The sequence below is a fragment of the Alligator sinensis genome, unplaced genomic scaffold (assembly GCF_000455745.1).
Source record: "Alligator sinensis unplaced genomic scaffold, ASM45574v1 scaffold593_1, whole genome shotgun sequence".
Classification (NCBI taxonomy): Eukaryota; Metazoa; Chordata; order Crocodylia; family Alligatoridae; genus Alligator; species Alligator sinensis.
In genome coordinates this window covers 321968-341580 of record NW_005842415.1, presented here as the reverse complement: position 1 = coordinate 341580, position 19613 = coordinate 321968, and the positions used below count along the sequence as shown (strand labels likewise).

The window sequence follows — 19613 nt, the reverse complement described above, 5'->3', positions numbered from 1 at the left end:
ATTTGGAGGCTTCTCTAGGGAACTTGCAGAGTTTACATGTTTTCTAGGAACCATTTCAAATGTAACAGAACTCTGACGGCAGTTAAGAGTAGGTGCATCACAGCTCTTACAGCCTGAATTACTTCTGCAAATGTTCTTAAGCGTTAGTGTAGAGGTCTAGGGAACTTTGCCATTCCAAGACAAGCTTATAATAAATGTGGGTGCATTGCGAGTTTTGTGGCTGCTGATACCAGGCTATTTTGAATCAGTTTTTGCAGCTTATGCACCTAAATTCTACATCAGTCCCAGTTAAGTGCCTAGTGAATTTTTGCATCTTGTCCCCAGTTCTTTAACTACCTTCTCCATTAAAGTTGTTCCTCAGCTCAGATTGGTCTCATGGGATGCAGACAGAAGTGACAATTTTCACCCAATCTGGCCACAGAAAAAAGCCTATAGCTGTGATCAAACACAAGTGCACAGCTGCAGACCACTTAAAAATGGCCAATCAGAAGAAAATCTGAACCCTCATTTGCATGAGGAATCAGATGAAGATGTTTCCAAACAGAGCGTCTTCTGTAACTCATGTCTGTGCTTTTGTTGTTCATGTTGTAAAATTCCCCCCTCTTCCCCTCCCCTCCATCTGATAGAATTAACCAGGTCTGCCAAAAACAGCTGCCAAACCCATATGCTCTCAATAACTCCCTCCCAATCTGTTCAGTACAAAGCCCATCAGAATTTTATCTAAACCCTTTTTGCTCTGGTAACAGTTTGGGTGATGTCAGAGGCAGGCATAAATAGTTCACAAGGACAGTGTAGTATGCATTAGCATAGCAAAGTTGGAAGATTATGGCAGCATGATAGCCAGTAGAGATGCTGTTTTGGGCAAGTTGGTTGCATTTGAGATAAGAAAGAGAATTCGTTTTACTGAAAGAAGGACTGTGCAGAAGTATCTATGCTCAAATTGATTTGAGGTAAAGATGTTAAATTCAAAAATACTTGATTTTCTTTAGAAGGGGGAGAGGCACCATTACATTTTGAATAACCATCCAAGCTTTCTGAATACTTCAAACACTGGGTCTGAAGTACAGAGATCTACTTGCAATTAATTTATAAAAATGTATGCAATAAATTATTCTACCAGTAGATGGAGTAAAGTCACTAATAGGTTACGGTCTTGACAAACCCATAACCTGATATTTGAAGTGTTCTTGATGTTACCATAGGAAACATTAAATAATGCTGAACATGATGATGTGACTTTATCGATCTGTTTATCTGAGGCTGGTGATTTAAGGACATTCACCAATTAGTACTTAAGGTATTATTATGTCAGGTGGCTTACTTGATATCAGACGTCACTTTTGAAATAGATTGACAGGCTTTTAAAATATATTCCGACTCTTTGGTAACAATAACTGTAGTTTCCTCGTTCACTCGCTATTATGGAATATGAGACCTAACTGTCTCCTGGAATGACCTCCCTTAATTCATTACATCCTTTTTTATTACATTTTGTTTAAAGTTCTTCAGGCAATTCTTAATCTATATTACTATAGCTGTCTAAGTCAAGTTATTTTACGTTGTTATTAACATTTTGGGACAATGCAAAGCACTTAAGTAAAACCCAATAACATCACAGCTGCATTCCCATCGTTCAGTAATATAATAATCTGAAGCAAGCCATTAAATTTGCTAACCTGCTCTGTCACGTCCTAGTCTAGATGCAGTTTCTAATGTTAATGTTAGTTAATACTGGAAAACAGTTTAGTATTTTACTCTTCTATCATGTCATGATTAAAATCCTTATTGCATCACAATTTTTCCATAAGACTTCATTTGACACACACATGCACATATTCTAAAGCATGAGGTTTCTTTATGCTAACCTAAAATTTCTTAGCTTGTACTTTGTCTAGTACTTCACATATTCTAATAGTTTCTGAAGTGCTTATTGATTTATTAGCTTTATTTAACCTTTATTCTATTGTTAATGTTCCCAAAGGCAAGGCAGCTATTTCCCTTCTACCAATAGTGATTGGCACATCGTTTTAACTTCTTTTTTATCAGTTTTATCTACTGGAAAAATCTAACCTAATCTCTTAGAAATTCCCAACGCTTTTATTTGGCCAGAGCCAAAGGTGTTTCGTAAAATGCTTTGTTTTTTTGCCACAAAAACTCTAGGAAGTTCAGTTACGAAAGAAATGCTGTCAAGTGGCTTTCCTCCTGCCTTAATCACTGATGTTCAATAGCCATTCAAAACTTGCAGGGTCAGGTAAGAGCTTTCTTAATAGAGCAGTGACATTGCTAGGTAGCTTCCAGTATGTTTATATTTGCTGAGAGCTCAAATACATCTTCCATTTTATAGTTTTGTTTGTGGTTTTTGCATCTTTTCCAAAAGGGATCATACAAATTTTTTTTTTTTTTTTTTAAGTTTAATCAAATGACAGAACAACTGAACAGTTGTTCAGGAGTGTTTGCTAATGTGTTTTTGCTTTAGAAAAATATCCAACCTTGGATTGAAAACGCAGCATACAACATTTTTTCCAATGGCAATATTTGGAAAATCTGTCTGAAGGTGCTGTATGCTCATTGTTGCATATTGGTGTATACTTAAAGCATTTAGAGCCTCTGATGTCTTAAGTGAGTACTTCCACAGAAAAATAACTAGTTATTTGGTCATTGAAGTATAGTGCAAATGACTCTCTTGAATGTTTGCTGAATAAAATTACAAGACAGTGCTCCAGCCTTTTGAGTTTTATCTTTACGTTCTTGTTTACTCAGACCTTTAGGCTGTTATTTCAGTTCAGTCACTTAAGGGCTAATCCTGCAAAGACCTGTATACATTTGTTTCATTCGAACTCTGCATGGAGCTCAAGTTAGGCATGCTCTTATCTTTGAAGGGTATGGGAGAATGAGTATTCAAAGAGGCTTGAGGGGGTGGGGGTTATTCTTTATTCATTTCTGATAGTGGAGCAAAATATTCTTTGGATATTTTTGTTAGCTGTACTTAATCAGACATGTTCATATAAGTTGTCTTAGTTGTGAAAATTTGATTTGATTAGTGATTGCAAAGAGGGAAGAAAAATATTGCTCTGGAAGAGGGGCTAGAACTTGCAGTATAAATTGAAGTATCAAGGCTTTGTATTACCTTAAAAATAATAATTTGAGCCTTTTGGACATATTCCCCTGTTTTTTTGCTAGTGTCTTGTTTTCACCAGAAATAAAAAATAGGATATTAACTGTGGCTTTTAGAGGACTGTACCAGAGATAAAATGTCTTGGTTTAGCACTCATACTAATTGCTGTGACTATTAAAATGGCATAAAGGACCTTCCAAAACCTTCAACAGAGGTTCATGGTTAGGCTGCGAAGGAACTGCATTTATTTCAGTGTCATCTCTGTGGTAGAGAAATGTGCTCATCTGCATATTTTAGGCACAGTCTGGATAATGATGTTGTAAGCTCACTTCTAAATATATTTTAACTCTAATAATCAGCAACAAGTGTGGTTCTAAATATTAACAAACAAATTCTCAGGATTAATGAATTAAGCAAAAACATGCTTACTTGTCTTCATTGCTTGTTATATGTATATACATAATTTATATATATTACTGTACATTTACATACCATCCACTGTCTTTTGTTCATGTTTTGTTGTGAAATGACATTGTGACTTACTGGGATATATGTCCCACAAACAGATATCACTTCTGTTTCTGTGGGATAAAAACTGTAGATTGTTCGTGATTTTTATATGGAGTGCAGTTGCAGTTAGGTTAAATACCCGAAGCAGTTGTACATGTGATTGCTGCTACAGTTTGACTAGTTGAGATCTTTTGAATCTACCTAAATTGTTTTGAAGTCAAATGTGTTCATGATGGTGTCAAGAAACAGTTGCTTACATTTTAGAGCTTTAAAATGTAACTGCTTTCATTCATCTGTTTGTTAGAAAAATGAATGCATGCCAATCACACAAACATTTCATTTTGATTTTTTTCAAATTGTTTGTCATCTTAACAGTGCTACTATTATGTGGTAAGCCTTAATAAGACTTAAATATTGCAGTAACATAGATTTCTAACTTTCTTTTATTTGCTTGTATACTGTAGGTTTTGACATTTGCCTATAAGCATGCGTTGGTCAATAAAATGTATGGGAGAGGTCTTAAATTTGCAACTAAACTTGCAGAAGAAAAGCCAACTAAAGAAAATTTGAAAAACTGCATACAGGTAAGAGAAATTCAGTAATTCTGTGTTAAATAGATGGTTCTGAAAAAAACAACTTCTTAAGACACTTGAATTCTTGATGCCTTTAAACTATTAAGTTGGAGAAAATTCATTTAGATTCTGGATCAAGTAGCTGCTGATTGATGTTTGATCTAAAAGTATTCAAATCTGAAATCCTTCCCCGAATTCGATAGAAGTTTGCATCTCAAGTTCTAATTGGGCTTATTGAATTCATTTGCCACCTACTAGCCAGGTAGATTAATCCACTAGCTCAGAGATCTCTAAGAAATTTGGGTGGGAGAATCTGTGAGGTCCTGGGAAAGCATCTGCTAGGATTTTTACCTGGGTACACTTTCTGACTTTTCATAGGAGCTCTTGTCTTCTGTATCGGTCTCTCAGCTCTCCCGTTCAGGTGCTGAAAGGGGGAAAATTGTCGTCTTCACTCGCTCATTCTGAAATAATCACCTTCTGTCAGTTCTTGGACAGGGGCGGTTAACAATTTCACTGCTGCCTCTTCTGAAAGGTTTTCCTAGCAGTAGCATGCAGGTCCTCCTTAAGAGTCAGGTTGCTCCTTCGGAAAAGGGATTAGAATGTCTGATTTCATTCCACTACTTGGCAAAGCTCCTGGGCCTCTGACACGTTACATTTAAGACACTAGTATCCTGTTAGTCATACCCCTAAATAGTAACCTGGTCATGCATTCAAGTCAGTATATGGTGTGATATAAAAGTAAATGAACCACAAAATTATTCCATATATAATGTGCAACACTTCTGTGGCTCATTTGTGCCATGCCTTAAATTGAATGTATGGCAGGTTAGCCCATAGCAGATCCCAATGCTCAGCTCAGTGTCGGGATCTGGCTTGGGGTAGCTCCATGGTCTGGGAGACTGCTCAGCTAGGCTAGGGTAGAACCAGTTCCTGGACCCTGTGCCTTCTCCCAACCCAGCTGGCTTGCACATGATTTTCCAACACCGTTGTCCAGGGAACCTTAAATCAAGGCATCTCTTCCTAATCCTGAGCTGTCCTGTTCAGGTGTACTATGGATGGCAAAAAACCACATGTGCAGCCCAGCTTTTAAAGGTGTCAGTCAGCGTGATGGAGCCACAGGATTGGGGAGAGGTTCCCGGATCCTGGAGACCTGTTTAAACCATGTGCACGAACCATCTGAGCTGCACACCCAGTTTTTCCTCATCTGGGTGTACAAGGGGCCTGGGATTAGGTTATGGCAGCCTAGTACCACATGTAGCAGCACAATGAATCCCACAAAATCTGGCAACACCAACACTACAAGCAGTGGCCTGTGCAGAATATTGGAAACAGACCGTATAGAAAGGTTGGATTGGAGACTCAATGAAGAAGAATGACAGCCTAAATCTGGGATCACCAGGCTCTAGACTTGTAGAAATCAAGTATGCAACTCAAGTCCCAGATTTCACAGTCAGCTGCTTGTTGGGCACCCTGCTTTCAACTTGCTGGTTCTCTGTGCGCTGGCAGGTAAATCACGATTGGGATCTAATCCCTGATCCCAAAATTGTACACCCTGCCTGGCATGTGTGGCATGACAAGAAGTGAATTTTTTGGGATCAGGTTCAGATCCCATCACACCTTTAACTGAATGTCTGCCAGTGACCTTAGAGGCAGAAATTGTTAGAGTTACACATTACAAGTTACAGGTGTTCACTGTCTTAAGAAGTCAGGCAGCTTTGAATTTAGATTCCTAAATAAGTATTTCTGCGCCTAGTTATGGCTAGTACATACAATATTTTTCTCTCAATTTTAAGAAATGGGATTCATGTTTTAAGTCTGTGGTGCTCAACCAGATGAGCCACATGAGAGCTGCAGGGCTCATCTGTGGACTGGATTGGGCCCTGCACCCCACTGCATGCCAAGTGCAGCATGCTGAGCTACACTGTGTGGCCTATCAGGCTCCCCACAGGCTTAGAAATTTGACAGCAGTAGAGCACTGCCCCCCAATTTTCAGACCTATGGGGAATACTATTGGCCAAATCTGACCTACAGGCTAGGGGCTGAGCATTCCTGTTTTAAGCAATTTGTGCCATTTCCCGCTATCTGTAGATTAGCTTGTAATAAACTGCTGTTCAGAAACACAGCAAGCTCACATGTAAATTTAAAAAACGATTCTTTAAATCTGCATGTGAACTCAGTATAATTAACATTGAAAAACTTATGGCCCTGATATTACACTTAGGGCCTGTTAATCATGCCATAAATACACACACCCAGGGAATTATTAGCATGACAAAAGAAATCAGCCACAAATGTTCCACAAATATGTGGAACATTTTTGTGGCTGCTTTCCATTGTTCCTTAAATTGTACCCAGGGCAGGTAGGCCCTCTGGCCCTGGGAGCCCATCAGCTGATGGGCTCCGTCATGTTAGCAGCCTGACAGCCCTATGGTGCATCCCTGCATGGGTCTGCACCACTGTTTTCAGCATGCTGAACATCAGCTGGGCAAGGGTGCTGAGTTGTAGCAAGCCGCAGGGCTCCCTGCAATTTAGTGTGGTGCGTGCCTTGCCCCACAACTCCTGTGTTCTGCTGTGCGTCTCTCAGGAGCTGCAGGGCAAGGTGAGCACTGTGCTGGGTTGGGGTGAGCCATGGGGTTCACTGCAACCTAGCATCTGAATGTGCCTTGCTTTCCAGGGTCAGACAGCCAAACAGCCAGGCTTGCCTGTGCCCAGTTGGGCAACTGGGCTTGGTAGTGGGGAGGGGAACAAACTCCCTAGGGAGGAGGGAGGTACCCTAGGCTCACCTGGGTGGGAACCTTCCTAACTCCCAACTGAGTTTCAAGGTTCCCTTTCAGATAATGGTGCAATTGAGATCAGTCCCCAGTCTCAACAGTCATGTATCGTGCCATGCATGTGTGGCTTGGCAGAGTGCATAATGGTTGGGATCAGGGATCAGATCCATCATGCCATTATTTTAACGTCTCAGTGGCCTTAGAAAATATATGCTCAAGGAACTTTGGAGTCCTTGGTAGTTTATACCAATTCTGTTTCTATTCCTGTAAACAGGAAATTAAACCCAGAGTTCATTTGGACAGCAGTAAACCTGGTATTGTTTTGTGCCCCAAATGTAAAACAGACTTTCAAGCATTCTGTATTATACATTTCAGTGATTCTGTCTGTCCTTAGACCAGCATGGCTACAACCAACAACCCTTTCAGTGATTCTGAAACTTCATGTAAAAGTTTTGCACTTCTGATAGTGGTTCCCTTTGACAATATGTTACCGTTGGTCCATTTTCTAGTTTAAAGAGTTGAATTAGAAAAAAATGAAATGGGAATAAATGACAAAGTGAGGAAAGAATCCTAATTTTTCTGCTGGGTATTTTTTTTTTTTTTTTAGCTAATGAAGCTACTTGGATGGACCCATTGTGCATCTTTTACTGAAAACTGGCTTCCTGTCATGTATCCACCTGATTATTGTGTGTTCTGAAATACTAATTGTTGTAAACATAAGAAATGATTTTATATAGACAGAATATAGAAAGATGAGTTTGTTATTAGAACGCATGTTTTCATTCATTACTGAATGCTGATTATTAAATTGTGTGTCTGTCAGTAAAGGCACCCCGGTGTGGCTTAATACCTGTTAACCAGACTTCTGACATCAGGGAGTTTCCTTTGCGTGCATCCTATTGCTGGCAATGGATGTACTAGAAGTGCCAGCACCAAGGATTTGGAAAATGATTGGAAAAGGCTTTTTTGCATGCATGTTAAATTCTTAACAGTTAATTTTAACTGCAAACCTGTAAAAGTTCTGTATTTTTTACAGTGGACAGGGTTTTAACATGTTTAATCTTAATTTCATTTTCATTTTATGAAGGCCTTAAAGCTACATCAAGAGTAGCTAAATTTTTATTTATTAGATAAAAATAACAAAACATCATTAACTGGTATTGTTTATAAAAGTTTACATTTGATTTTTTTTTAAAAAAAAAACCTTTCAAACTGTCACAATGTTTATCTCAGAATTGCTGATGCAGAGGTGCTCTTGTAAATCTTCATCTTGGAGTAATTTCAGGCAAACTTTCAAAAATCCATATGAAGTTGAATATCTGGATGGACTGATAATTGTATAAAAGTGCCAGACAGTTAAATCTTAATCAGGTATTGTAAAGCTATACATATATGTTTAATAATGTTACAAATGTAAAACACAGCAGAATAAATGTGCAGAATTGAAGATCAAAAAACACCATGTGCACTCTGATGCTTTAAAGGAATTTTTATAATTAATAAAAATAAATGACAACGCTGAAAATTGTCTTGGTTTCTCCAAGAGTACATAAATGAAACTTGTGAGAGAACAGCTTTGAAAACAATATAGAAATATGCAATCATTAAAAAATGTAGCCATATCTAATAGTTCATACAAAGTTTTAGAGTAAATTTCTGATTGCGGTGTGTTACTAACCACTGCTAAAGTGAAGTTAATCTGTTTGAGTAGATGATGCATATACATTTATGAGATAAATCGGATGTTGAGTTCTATCCTGACACTTTTGTTATACAACCTGACTTTTTTTCACATATATTGCAATGCAAAATACAGAACTATGGGTTTAAGTATTAATACACAGCTAAGACTGTTCTAAACCTTGAAGTGCTACTGTTGAATCAATGCTGTTATTCCCTTCATTGTTTCCTCTCTAATTCTCTCTTGCTGTAACTTTAAACAGCTTGATGGTTGATTCTGGAAATTCTGCTAGTAGTTTTACATTGAAAATATCGCTAACCTTTTCCAAAAATTCATAATCAGCTCTGAATCTGAATTTGTTTGCCCATAATAACACGGTCCCTGGCTGACAAAAATATACCATTGTTGTAAGCAGTGGCTCCAGAGCTGCATGGTGATAAACAACATCACTTGCCAAAATCAAATCATAATGGTAAGTTGATCTAGGAAAATCTTCATTGAGGTCTTCTCCCCACACCAGTTTTCTCACTTCAGGCTTGTGTACATTCAAGTTTTGTGTATTTTTTGAAATATTAAAATTGAGATTTTCAAGAACTTCAGGCAAATCAGTAGCTGTAACATAGGCTCCTAAAGAGAATATGAAAATCTTCAGTGCATGTGTGCTTGTGTACGTATTCTTTTAACCCCCTATAACCTTCCCTTAATTTACATTGATTGGCCATCAGTCACTCAGCTGACAATCTCCCCCACAGTCCCCACAATGGGGGACATACTCCTTAAAGGACTTTCCTTAAAAGTATTTGCAGTGACAGTGGTTAAACCATAGCATCATAGAACTGACTTAGCCACCAACTCACGTGGGAAATATATTGAACTGATCAGAATTTACTAACCTAGTATACTGGCCACAATGGAAACCAGGCCTGTTCCAGCACCAATTTCAAGAACTTTTTTGTCTCTGAGGTTGATCTCGTGTTGATGTGATTCCAGGTATTGAGATAAAGCCAATGCCTAAAGATAGTTAACACCCATAAAATACATTAATTAGTTAATAACTGCACAGTAGTTCATTAAACAATTAAAAATATTTTTGTTAAGTTTTCAACTGATCTACTATTAAACATACTCAGTTCAATATCAGAAAATCAGACCAAGAAAAAAGGAAGATGAGATCTGTTTTTGAAACAAGATTAGAATTAGACAAATGAAGAAATAAACCTGTCTCCCCCCCCCCCCCCCCCCCAAAAAAATAACAAAAACAAAAACTTAACCTCCACCAAAAGGAAAGCTGTTTCCCTTTAAAATATACAGGTCTTTTTTGCCTTCATTTAACTTCTAAGTAACCTTAGAACTGAACGCAGTCAGCCTGGGCAAGGAGAGTTTACTTTCTAAGTACAAAAGCAACATTAAAGATAAATTGTTTTTTGTTTTGAAGGTAAAACGAGGCTTTGAGTTGCAAAAAAAGATTTAAGAAAAATTCTAATAGGCAATCTAATGTGCTGCAGAGGAACATTATGAAACTGACTCCTCTATAGAGATTCTGATCTAAACTTGACCTCCATCAATCAGAGAGGGTGAACCTAGTTAGATAATTTGTGCTGCGGTACAGGAGGAAGGGCAGTAACCTATGACACCTTTTCAGTTCAGTATTCAAGAATTGCTTTCTTAGCAGTCTCAGGAGATGCTAAAATCTAGATCTGCAAGACCAAACAGTACCTTTTAGACCATCTATCTGGGCCCATGTTAAATTTCTAACTAGGATTATCCCCTGCACTGTGTGCGCATCATCTAGATTGTCTTGGGAGTTCTCATCCACGTATGGATATCTGATTTATTATGAGATCCAACAAGGTTCAGTTCATGAGGTTGAAGGCACATACTTTTCTTTTTTTTTATACTGTTTTGAGACGAAACCTGACACTTCCTGTGATCTGTCACGATCACTAGACAGATCAGATTCCTGAAGAGAATGCCAATTCTTGTCCGTCTTCACTGTAAATTGAGTAAACGAGTTTGAAATGTTTATCATTTCTCCATCAGTTCTGAACCTCCCCCCTCCCCATGAAGGCTGCTTTCCAAAGTCCAGTACTGTCATTATTGATGAGCTCTGTTTATTATAAACCCATATTTCAACAACATTCCAAGTGGCAGAAACATGTTTTTATATAATTGATGCAACAAATTGACTAATACTACAGTGAACATCCTCTTTTTAATTCACCATTTTCCCAGTCTTATGGAGAATTGTTATGATGAGGTTGTACTGTACTTTTTAAAATCTAAGAGTAAGAGAAGCCAAGGGCCAAGCATGGCTTCTGCAAGTACAGTCTTTAAAAATACTAAATCTGTACATCTCTTCCCATACTTTCAGTTCTGAAGAGAAATCTAAAGATGATTTTCCATTAACTTCTTAAGTTAAATTGCTAAATTTAAATTTCTTTATTTAACTTCAGAGATCACTATCCGGTTCAGATAGGAAAGATTGCCTAGGAGTTGGTACCCAGAATCAAATGAGCAAGATCAAGTCCCTACAAGACGGCCAGTTTGTATTTAGCAAATGAGGGCAAGTAACACCACCTTTCTCTCTCGCACAGAAAACAATGAAAATACAGACCCAAAAATAATCACATCCCCAGTCTCCAATAACTGAAGTATATCCAAGGTGTCTATTAGCAGATAAAAGAGTGTTCTTTTCATAGCAAATTTTCCTATAGTCCCATCGAGGGAGGAATTAGTGGGGCATAGGGTAGTGCAGGAGTTGTCAACCAGGCGTATGCATACCCCTAGGGGTACTTGGAAAGGTCCTAGAGGGTATGTGGGAATGGGTGGGGATGGAGAACTGCCACCCACCACCCCACACTGCCACCGCCTCCCAGGAGCAGGGCTGGAGGGAGGGAAGCAAGGGCAGTGGTGCCCCTCTGCGGCCTGCATAGGTGCCACCTGGCCAGCCAGACACAGGGAGGGCAGGGGGGAGCTCACACGTGGCGGCTGCCACTGCCATCCATCACCCCACACCACCACAGACTTCAGTTCCCTTAGGGAACTTGTGGGCAGGATCCCCTGAGAGGAGTCCAGGAATGTTAGCTATACTTTTAAAAAAACCTTATTGAGGGCACAGGAACCTTATTGAGGCATATCCCAATGTGCAGGAAGACTAGTGAGTACAGCAGAAGACCAGCTTAGTTTATCAGGGATCTCTTCAGTAAGCTAAATCACAAAAAAGAAGCTTATAAGGGGTGGAAATTTGGGCAAACAATTAGGGAGGACTATAAGAGTATTGCTTGGGCATGCAGGAAGTCAGGAAAACCAAAGCACAACTGGAGTTGAAGATAACAAGGGACGTAAAGGGTAACAAGAAGCGTTTCTACAAGTACATCAGCAACGAGGATCAGGGAGAGTGTGGGTCCTTTAATTAAATGGGGGCAGCAACCTAGTAACAGAAAAGGCTGAAGTACTTAGTGCCTTTTTCACCTCAACCTTGACAGGCAAGGTCAGCTTTCAGACTACTGCACCTGGCAGCACAATTTGGGGAGGAGGTAGGTGAGCAGCCAACAGTGGCAAACGGAACAGGTTAGGGACTATTTAGAAAAACTAGATGTGTATAAGTCCATGGGAACGGACAGGATGCATGTGAGGGTGCTGAAGGACTTGGCTAGTGTGATTGCAAAGCTATTGGCTATCATCTTTGAAAGCTCATGGCAATCAGGAGAGGTCCTGGATGATTGGAAAAGGGCAAACAGTGCCCATCTTTAAGAAAGGGAAGAAGGAGGATCCAGGGAACTAAGACTGGTTAACCTTGCCTCAGTCCCTGGAAAAAATTATGGAGCTGGTCCTCAAGGAATCCATTTCTAAGCACTTGGAGGAGAAAACGGTGATTAGAAACAGTCAGAGTGGATTCACTAAGGACAAGTCATGCCTGACCAACCTTATTGCTTTCTATGATATGACTGGCTCTGTGGATATCAGGAGAACAGTGAACATGATACACCTTGACTATAGCAGGGCTTTTGATATGGTCTCCCACAACGTTCTCACAAGCAAGCTAAGGAAGTATGGGTTAGATGAATTGATTGAAGTGGATAAAAAGCTGACTGGATCATTGGGCTCAGAAGGTGGTAGTCAGTGATTTGATGTCTAGTTGGCAGCTGGTATCAAGTTTTGTTCAATGTTTTCATCAATGGCCTGGAAGATGGCATAGTGTGCACCCTCAGCAAGTTTGTGGATGACACCAAGCTGGTAGGAGTAATAGATATGCTGGGGGGTAGGGCTAGGATTCAGAAACATTGATAAATTGGAGGATTGGACCAAAAGAAATCGCATGAGGTTCAATAAGTATAAGTGTAAAGTCCTGTACTTAAGATGGAACAAACCCATGCACTGGTACAGACTGGGGACTGACTGGCTAAGCAGCAGCTCTGCACAAAATGACTTCAGGATTACAGGAGACAGCGAGCTGAATATGAGCCAACAGTGTGTCCATGTTGCGGAGAAAGCTAATGGCATATGGGGCAGCATTAGTAGAAGAGTTGCCAGCAGATCAAGGAAAGTAATTGTTCCCCTCTATTCGGCACAGGTGAGGCCACATCTGGAATACTGTGTCCAATTGGGCACCCCACTACAGAAAAGATGTGGACAAAAAGTAAGAGTCCAGCAGGGGGCAACAAAAATGGTTAGAGGGTTGGAACACATGCTTTCTGGGGAGGTGCTGAGGGAACTGGGCTTATTTAGTCTGGAAAAAAGGGGGGATTTAATGGCAGTCTTCAGCTACTTGAAGGGTGGTTTCAAAGAGGACTGTTCTCAGTAGTGGCAGACAACAGAACACACAGAGCAATGGTCTCAAGTTGCAGCAAGGGAAGTTTAGATTAGATACTTGGAAAAACGTTCTCAATAGGAGGGTAGTAAAGTACTAGAACAGGTTACCCAAAGAGGTGGTAGACTCTCCATCCCTGGAGGCTTTTAAGACCCACCTAAACAAAGCGCTGGCTGTGATGATCTAATTTGGGGATTGTCCTGCCTTAAGCAGGCGGTTGGACTAGAATTGGCAGCGTTTGTCAACCCATGAGTTGCGACCTGAAAGTGGGTTGCAAGAATATATGAAAGGGTCGCAAACAAACTTTCAAAATATATCATCAAACTTCAGAAAGTTTTCTCCTTTGAAAGAGAAAAACATGGTAAATGATGGCCTTTCCCTTGCTGGCTGGCAGAGTTCCAGCCTGCGAGGGCCTGCTTGAGGCCCCTGTGCCCCACACACTGGGGGGCTGGGGGTGAGGAGCAGCGGGCCAGGAGTGAGGGGCACTGGCTTGGGACTGGCTATTGATGTTTACAAATGGATCCTGGTACAAAAAAGGCTGAGAACCACTGGACAAGATGACCTGAGGTTCTTTCCAACCCTAATTTTCTATGATTCTATGATCACTAGTTTTCCTACTTTCAAACTGAAATGGATGACTATGTTGTTTGTTAGAGTTTCCTCTCTACTGTAGTCAAACTGCATTTCTGCCCTCACTTGTAATAATGGGAACAGTTCTGAAAAAGGAACAGACAAAAAGGTAATTCTAAGTTCTCATAACTCATTAAAGACTAAGGAATTTGTTTTTTTGGCTACATCTATTGATTTGAATCTACTCACTATTGTGTATCCAGGTCCCAGAAGAGAGGCCGGCTGTGGTCAATGGAAAATCCTAACCAATGAAAGTTTTCTTTTTCCTAAGGCTTCATTTTGATGCTTTTATAGTTCTAAATTATTTATCTTTAGGGCACGTGCCATGATCCAGAAGAAAATATCTGTTAACGTATGGTTAGATTACTGAGCCAGCCCTAGTATCCCACGAAGATTGCTTTTTTCCTCAAGATGCCTTTGAAGGATCAACACAGAAGTGTCAAATTCATATACAGTTCACATGTGCACTAACTCCTTCCTTGCATCTTACTTCCGTTTTGGCAGATTCCTAGAGGTGTCCTAGATAGCTGAGCTTGAATTTTATATTCCCACTGTGCCTCTGTAAGCTTTTATCCCTTACTTAACTTAGTAAGTGCTTGCTTCATGACTAGTGCAACTTGCAGTAGCTGTAGCAAAAGTTAGAGCTGTCTTTCTTGCAGAAACTCCTTTGAAATTTACTATGACAAAGTACAGATGCCACTATCTCCGTATATGAGAAACTGTTCACAATTTCCTAAGAATCTGGCAGGCTTTTCCAATCCTAAATGCAGTACCTAAGAGGAAATATGCCATAGAATAAACCCTGGAGATTTTCTGTCAAATGAACTGAGCAGGGTAGAAAGTTATTTTTTTCAGCAGTTCACTGCCTTCCAGTAAAATTGTAAAGGAGCTAAGTTCTCTGAGTCACATCCTAATGTGGTGGATGAAACGCTGCAGGCAGGGATCACAGACAGTACAATTTGAAATAGTAACTTGGGAGCACCTGTGTCATCCTGCTGCTATTATTGGGGTGAGGGGAGAGGAGCGGTAGGGCCACAGCTAGAGGCAAGATCTGTAAATCAGTTTGAGGTGAAGTTGCTATATTCTGTTCTTTTAAGGTTTCTTTGAAATATGAATGCTTTATGTCTAGATTTTACAAAACATTTTTGTTTCTCTAGTCTCCTTTGTTTTGCCGATTGCTTATTTCTCCACAGTGAGTAACTTCCTGAAGACAAGAGAGGACTGAATGCTACTTACAAGCTGTTTTTTTTTTTTCTTTGTTTAAGGATCTGCACCTAGAAATGTCTGTAGTCAACCAATGGCAGCAGTTATTCTCTGCAGTAGTCTACAGGGAGAGGGGTAGAGATTTAAAAAGGATTTACAGTTTGTTCATTTGTCATTCCTGGCACAAAATGCCAAGTGGGTGAGGCACCATTCAGCGCTCCTTGCCAAAACACTTCTTGCTGCTACCATTCTGCCTTGGGATGAAAGCCTCAATAGTGACATGAATCAAAACATTGTCACATTACTTCACTCCTGGCATCACAATGGCTTGCATTTTGTTTTACAGCAAGTTTAACTACCTGGCCGCTTTATAATAGTAGAAAAGTAAAAACTTACACCAGGCCAAACTATAGCTCCAAAGTAGTCTATTGATTCTTGAATAGTGATCTGCTGGCCTACGTAACAGTAATGCTCTTTATCGAAATAGGGGGATATTGTAGGAGCCCACTTCTGAAGTATTTTAAGGGTTATTGGCGAATCTGTGGGAGAAAAGATCAAATTAGTGTTAGCTGGTGCTCAGAAGTGCATACATACACATTGTGATGGTGAAAGGAAATTTGCCGGCAGTCACGGGGTATGCAGGCTGGCTGGGAAAAATGCTTGTGTTCTTGGTCTCAGGAGGGAGCTGAATAACAGCAACCCACAGTTCACAGTTACAGTGGAGTCGCATCATACGCGCATTTAACTTGCACGAATTCAACTGTCCGCGGGGTGGGAGGGGAGGCGGGGGCTTGAGTTTGCACGCGGCGCAGCTGCTTACCTGGAGGCCCATTATGGCCATGATGGCCACTGCCTCCAAAACCTCCCGCTGTCACCACAGAGCTGTGCCAGGAGCTGTGTGGCTGGCCGCCAGACGTGGTGGCAGCCAGGCGGCACGCAGCCATCCCCGCCACCACCCCGTGCTGCGTCGCTGCCGCCGGCCACACAGCTGTAAGCACGGCTCTGCAGCGGCAGCGGGAGGTTTTGGAGACAGAGGCAGTCACTGCTGGGATGGTAATTTTGACTACGTGACTTTCGCCTTATGCGCTGACTTTAGAACCTAACCCCTGCTTAAGATGCGACTCCACTGTAATTTGGGTTGCCAGACTTTGGGTGCCTGTACACGAGCCAGGAGGCTGTTTGACATGCTCTGGTTATAGAACTTTTCGCCAGACTCATTTAATCCAGTCTGCTGGAACATGGTAGTTACCATGCTCCAGCCAACCTCCGCGTCTCGTGTACCAGCATCCGTACACTTCAAAATGGTGGCAGGGATGCTTTAACTAAAGCTTGTTCAATGAGCTTTAGCTAAAGCCCCCCACCGCCATTTTGAAGTGCAGGGACACTGATATATGAGATACTCCAGGTGCTTTAATTTGAGTGGCTCTCAGAGCTGCTCTAATTAAAGCAGCCCTCCCTCCCCCTACCTGAGCATTTGTAAAAAGGGTAGTCCCTAGTGTATGGGTAGTGGTGGCAGTGTGGAATCTACTTTCCCACCAGTCGTGGAGTGACAATTTGCTTGGTGGGGAATTTGAGCTTCTCTTTTGACATAACAATTGATTGCCTTATGAAGACTTTGGCACCCTAGGACATGGGTTGCAAATCCTCAAGACTTCTGGGTTGCTTATTTAATTCGATTCGGATTCAGCCCAATTCAGGGACAGTGATTCAATTCATTGATTTGGATCACTGTCCCCGATTCAATTCGGCCGAATCCAGATCTGAAGATTCGATGCTGATTCAGAGATAGAGACAGCTTTAAAAGTTTTTTCTACAAACCTTGAGGTAGCAGGGTAGCTCATGATCGCTGCAATGCTGGGGCACATGGAGCATCCCACAGGAGTTGGTGGGGACTCTCCACGTGTTCAGCGGCAAACCCGGAAGTGGACTGGAAGTACTTCGGGTCCATTTCCGCCCCCCCCCCCCCCAGCCCCTCCTGGCTCGGCAATCAGCTGCAGGGGAACCCCAGATGCCCCCTCCCCAAGCCCAGGAGGCACCAGTCACTGAGCTGGGAGGGGTGGGGGGAGGCATGCTCCCTGGCGGACCCAGAAGTGGACCAGAACTGCTTCTGGTCCACTTCCAGGTATGCTGCCGAGTGCACTGGGGAGTCCCCCATGCTTCTGTGGGACACTCCATGCACCCCAGCATCGCAGCGATCTCAAAGCTGTGCCTGCTACCTCAAGGTATGTAGAAAAAACTTTTAAAGCTGTCTCTAGGTCCAAATCTCTGAATCTCTCCGAATCGATTCAGAAGGTTCTGATTCAATTTGGAGAGATTAAAGGGTCCTCTGATTCGATTCGGATTCGTAGATTTGGCCACCAAATTGGGCCAAATCTCCACCAAATTGAATCAGTGACCAAAGCTTCACACAACCCTATTAGCTCAATGTAGAATAGCTGTAGATGGCAGATGGATTACCCTGTTATATGGTATCCTTTCCCAAGTATTAAACATGATATTCTTTATCTCTGATAATGGCAAAGGACAGCAAGAGCAAGGTCTGAAACTTAAACCTGTGTTAGTCTTGTTAAAAATAGAAAACATGAGAGCAGGATGTTCCTTTCTATCCAAGGCAAGTGTCTTGACCAGAGTTTGGCGCTCTTATTGTGTATTTTGGCCGGACTTTCATACAGTAGGGTTTTTCATTTAACACTACTATAAAACAGGGAAAAATACATGCTCCTGCTTTCCATCCACCAGGTCATATGTTGACGTTTGAACTTCAGATCTAGATTTTTGAAGTGGGAATAAAGGATAAAGAGCAATCTGGTGCTAGGCTGTAGGTCAGATTTCCAAAGGTGCTCAGACCTGACCACTCTCATTGTTCGAAGTGGAAAATACAGCCTCTTCGTTCAGGGTGATGACTACTCTGTCATCAGAGATATGACTGCAGCATCTGTGGGTATAACTGAGCTTTGATTTCATTAACTTGGGGACAAGCCATAGTTTAACTGTAGCAGCAGGGACTTACATACATGCTGTACAAGTCTGGGTGAGTGCATGGTGTTTACTCGGGCAGATAGCCTGGACAGAAATTTGTGCTGCTGCAGCTATCCTGCTGTTGATACCTGAGCTAGCCAAGCTGATATTCACTCAGGTATGCCCATCTCTGATTGACTGCAGTGTAGACCTACTCCCCTGTGTCCAACTAACATCAGAGGTCTTTTGAAAATGTGCCTCAAATGAGCACGCTGAGTTTTTCTGTAAATCTGGTTTTGTAAGAAAAATGTCAAACGAGCATAATACAAAAAAGTATAAGTGGAATATTGGAGTTGCTTTTTGCATTTGTGTATCTGGGATAATTCAGTGTTCTGCATGTTGTTAACATACCATAGAGTGTGTGTGTGTGTGTGTGTTTATATGTAAGTAGCAACCTGAGTTGGATTCTGATGCTGTTGTCAAACAATCAGAGCAGTTTGAGCAGCGTTCAGGTTCACACTGGTTTTCACAGAGCTCCTTCTCCCTTTGGCACTCCATTCTTTGCCTTTCATTGAGGTGTGGCAGGTGTGGTGCAGAAATCATGGCAGGAATCCTGGAAAGGGAAAAAAAATGACAGAAGTTCTGAAAGACACAGACCTCTCCATGGCTACTATTAGTCCTACTGCTGCTGCTTCACCTTCTTTCACCAAGTACCCTTCAGATTATCTGTATGGCTCTTGGTTTTTGGCCAACACCTGAATTAAAACCTGAAATCCAACAGATTGATGAATCTCTTCCAATGTACTACAGAAAGAACTGAGGCAGCTGAATACAATAAACCAAGAGATGCGCTAACATCTTTTTCCTGTGAAAAACTGTAAAAGTTCTCACCCAAAGGGCAGAGGCATGGCTTCTGTTTAAACCCTTGGGCAACAGCACGCATCCTACGTGGTACATTTTGGCAATACTTTTATAGTGATTTGGAATTGTTTATCGAAGGTTTCCTCAGAAGTTCCTCATCCAGCTGTTAACTGGGTCTGGCCTTGCACCACTTAGTGAGAAGGGAGAGGATTGCAAATGCACTATGATTGTATTACTGCTGATTAGAATCCCTCTCTCTTCTGTGCCTCTATGCATACATGCACATTCATAGCATCCTGTGTCTGAGTATCCTGCCTCTCAATAGTGAGAAAAGACAGACTACTGCTGGTCCCTATTTTAGAAAAATATATCAGACAAGTGTAAAAGTTTTCAAAAAATTGCTTTCTGCCCATCCAGAACGGGAATAATAAAAGTAATAGTCTTTGCATTCATCCCTCCTGAAATAAGAGTAATTGCATCTTATGCGTGAGTGAGTCTGGGT

General features: G+C 41.2%; 2 protein-coding genes across 6 annotated transcripts in view; one reads left to right on the top strand and one right to left on the bottom strand.

The window, feature by feature from the left end:
- TPP2 (tripeptidyl peptidase 2) overlaps positions 1-8335 on the top strand; it is an 86080-nt gene extending 77745 nt beyond the window's left edge. For 2 of the 3 annotated variants that reach the window (XM_006030048.3, XM_006030049.3), the window contains 2 exons: positions 4090-4209; positions 7576-7712. In XM_006030048.3, coding sequence (XP_006030110.1) covers positions 4090-4209; positions 7576-7665 — 210 coding nt within the window. In that variant the 3' untranslated portion in view covers positions 7666-7712. Of the gene's footprint in view, positions 1-4089; positions 4210-7575; positions 7713-8201 lie in introns of those variants that run through there. The other variant, XM_025211589.1, reaches the window with a different exon arrangement.
- Positions 8336-8849: 514 nt separating this feature from the next.
- The window catches only part of LOC102383722 (protein-lysine methyltransferase METTL21C), a 16736-nt gene continuing 5972 nt past the window's right edge, over positions 8850-19613 (bottom strand). For all 3 annotated transcript variants that reach the window (XM_025211590.1, XM_025211591.1, XM_006030050.3), the window contains 4 exons: positions 18706-18863; positions 15689-15831; positions 9543-9660; positions 8850-9276 (listed from right to left, as the gene is read on the bottom strand). In XM_025211590.1, the coding sequence (XP_025067375.1) occupies positions 8882-9276; positions 9543-9660; positions 15689-15831; positions 18706-18853 (804 nt within the window). In that variant the 5' untranslated portion in view covers positions 18854-18863 and the 3' untranslated portion in view covers positions 8850-8881. The remainder of the gene's footprint in view (positions 9277-9542; positions 9661-15688; positions 15832-18705; positions 18864-19613) is intronic.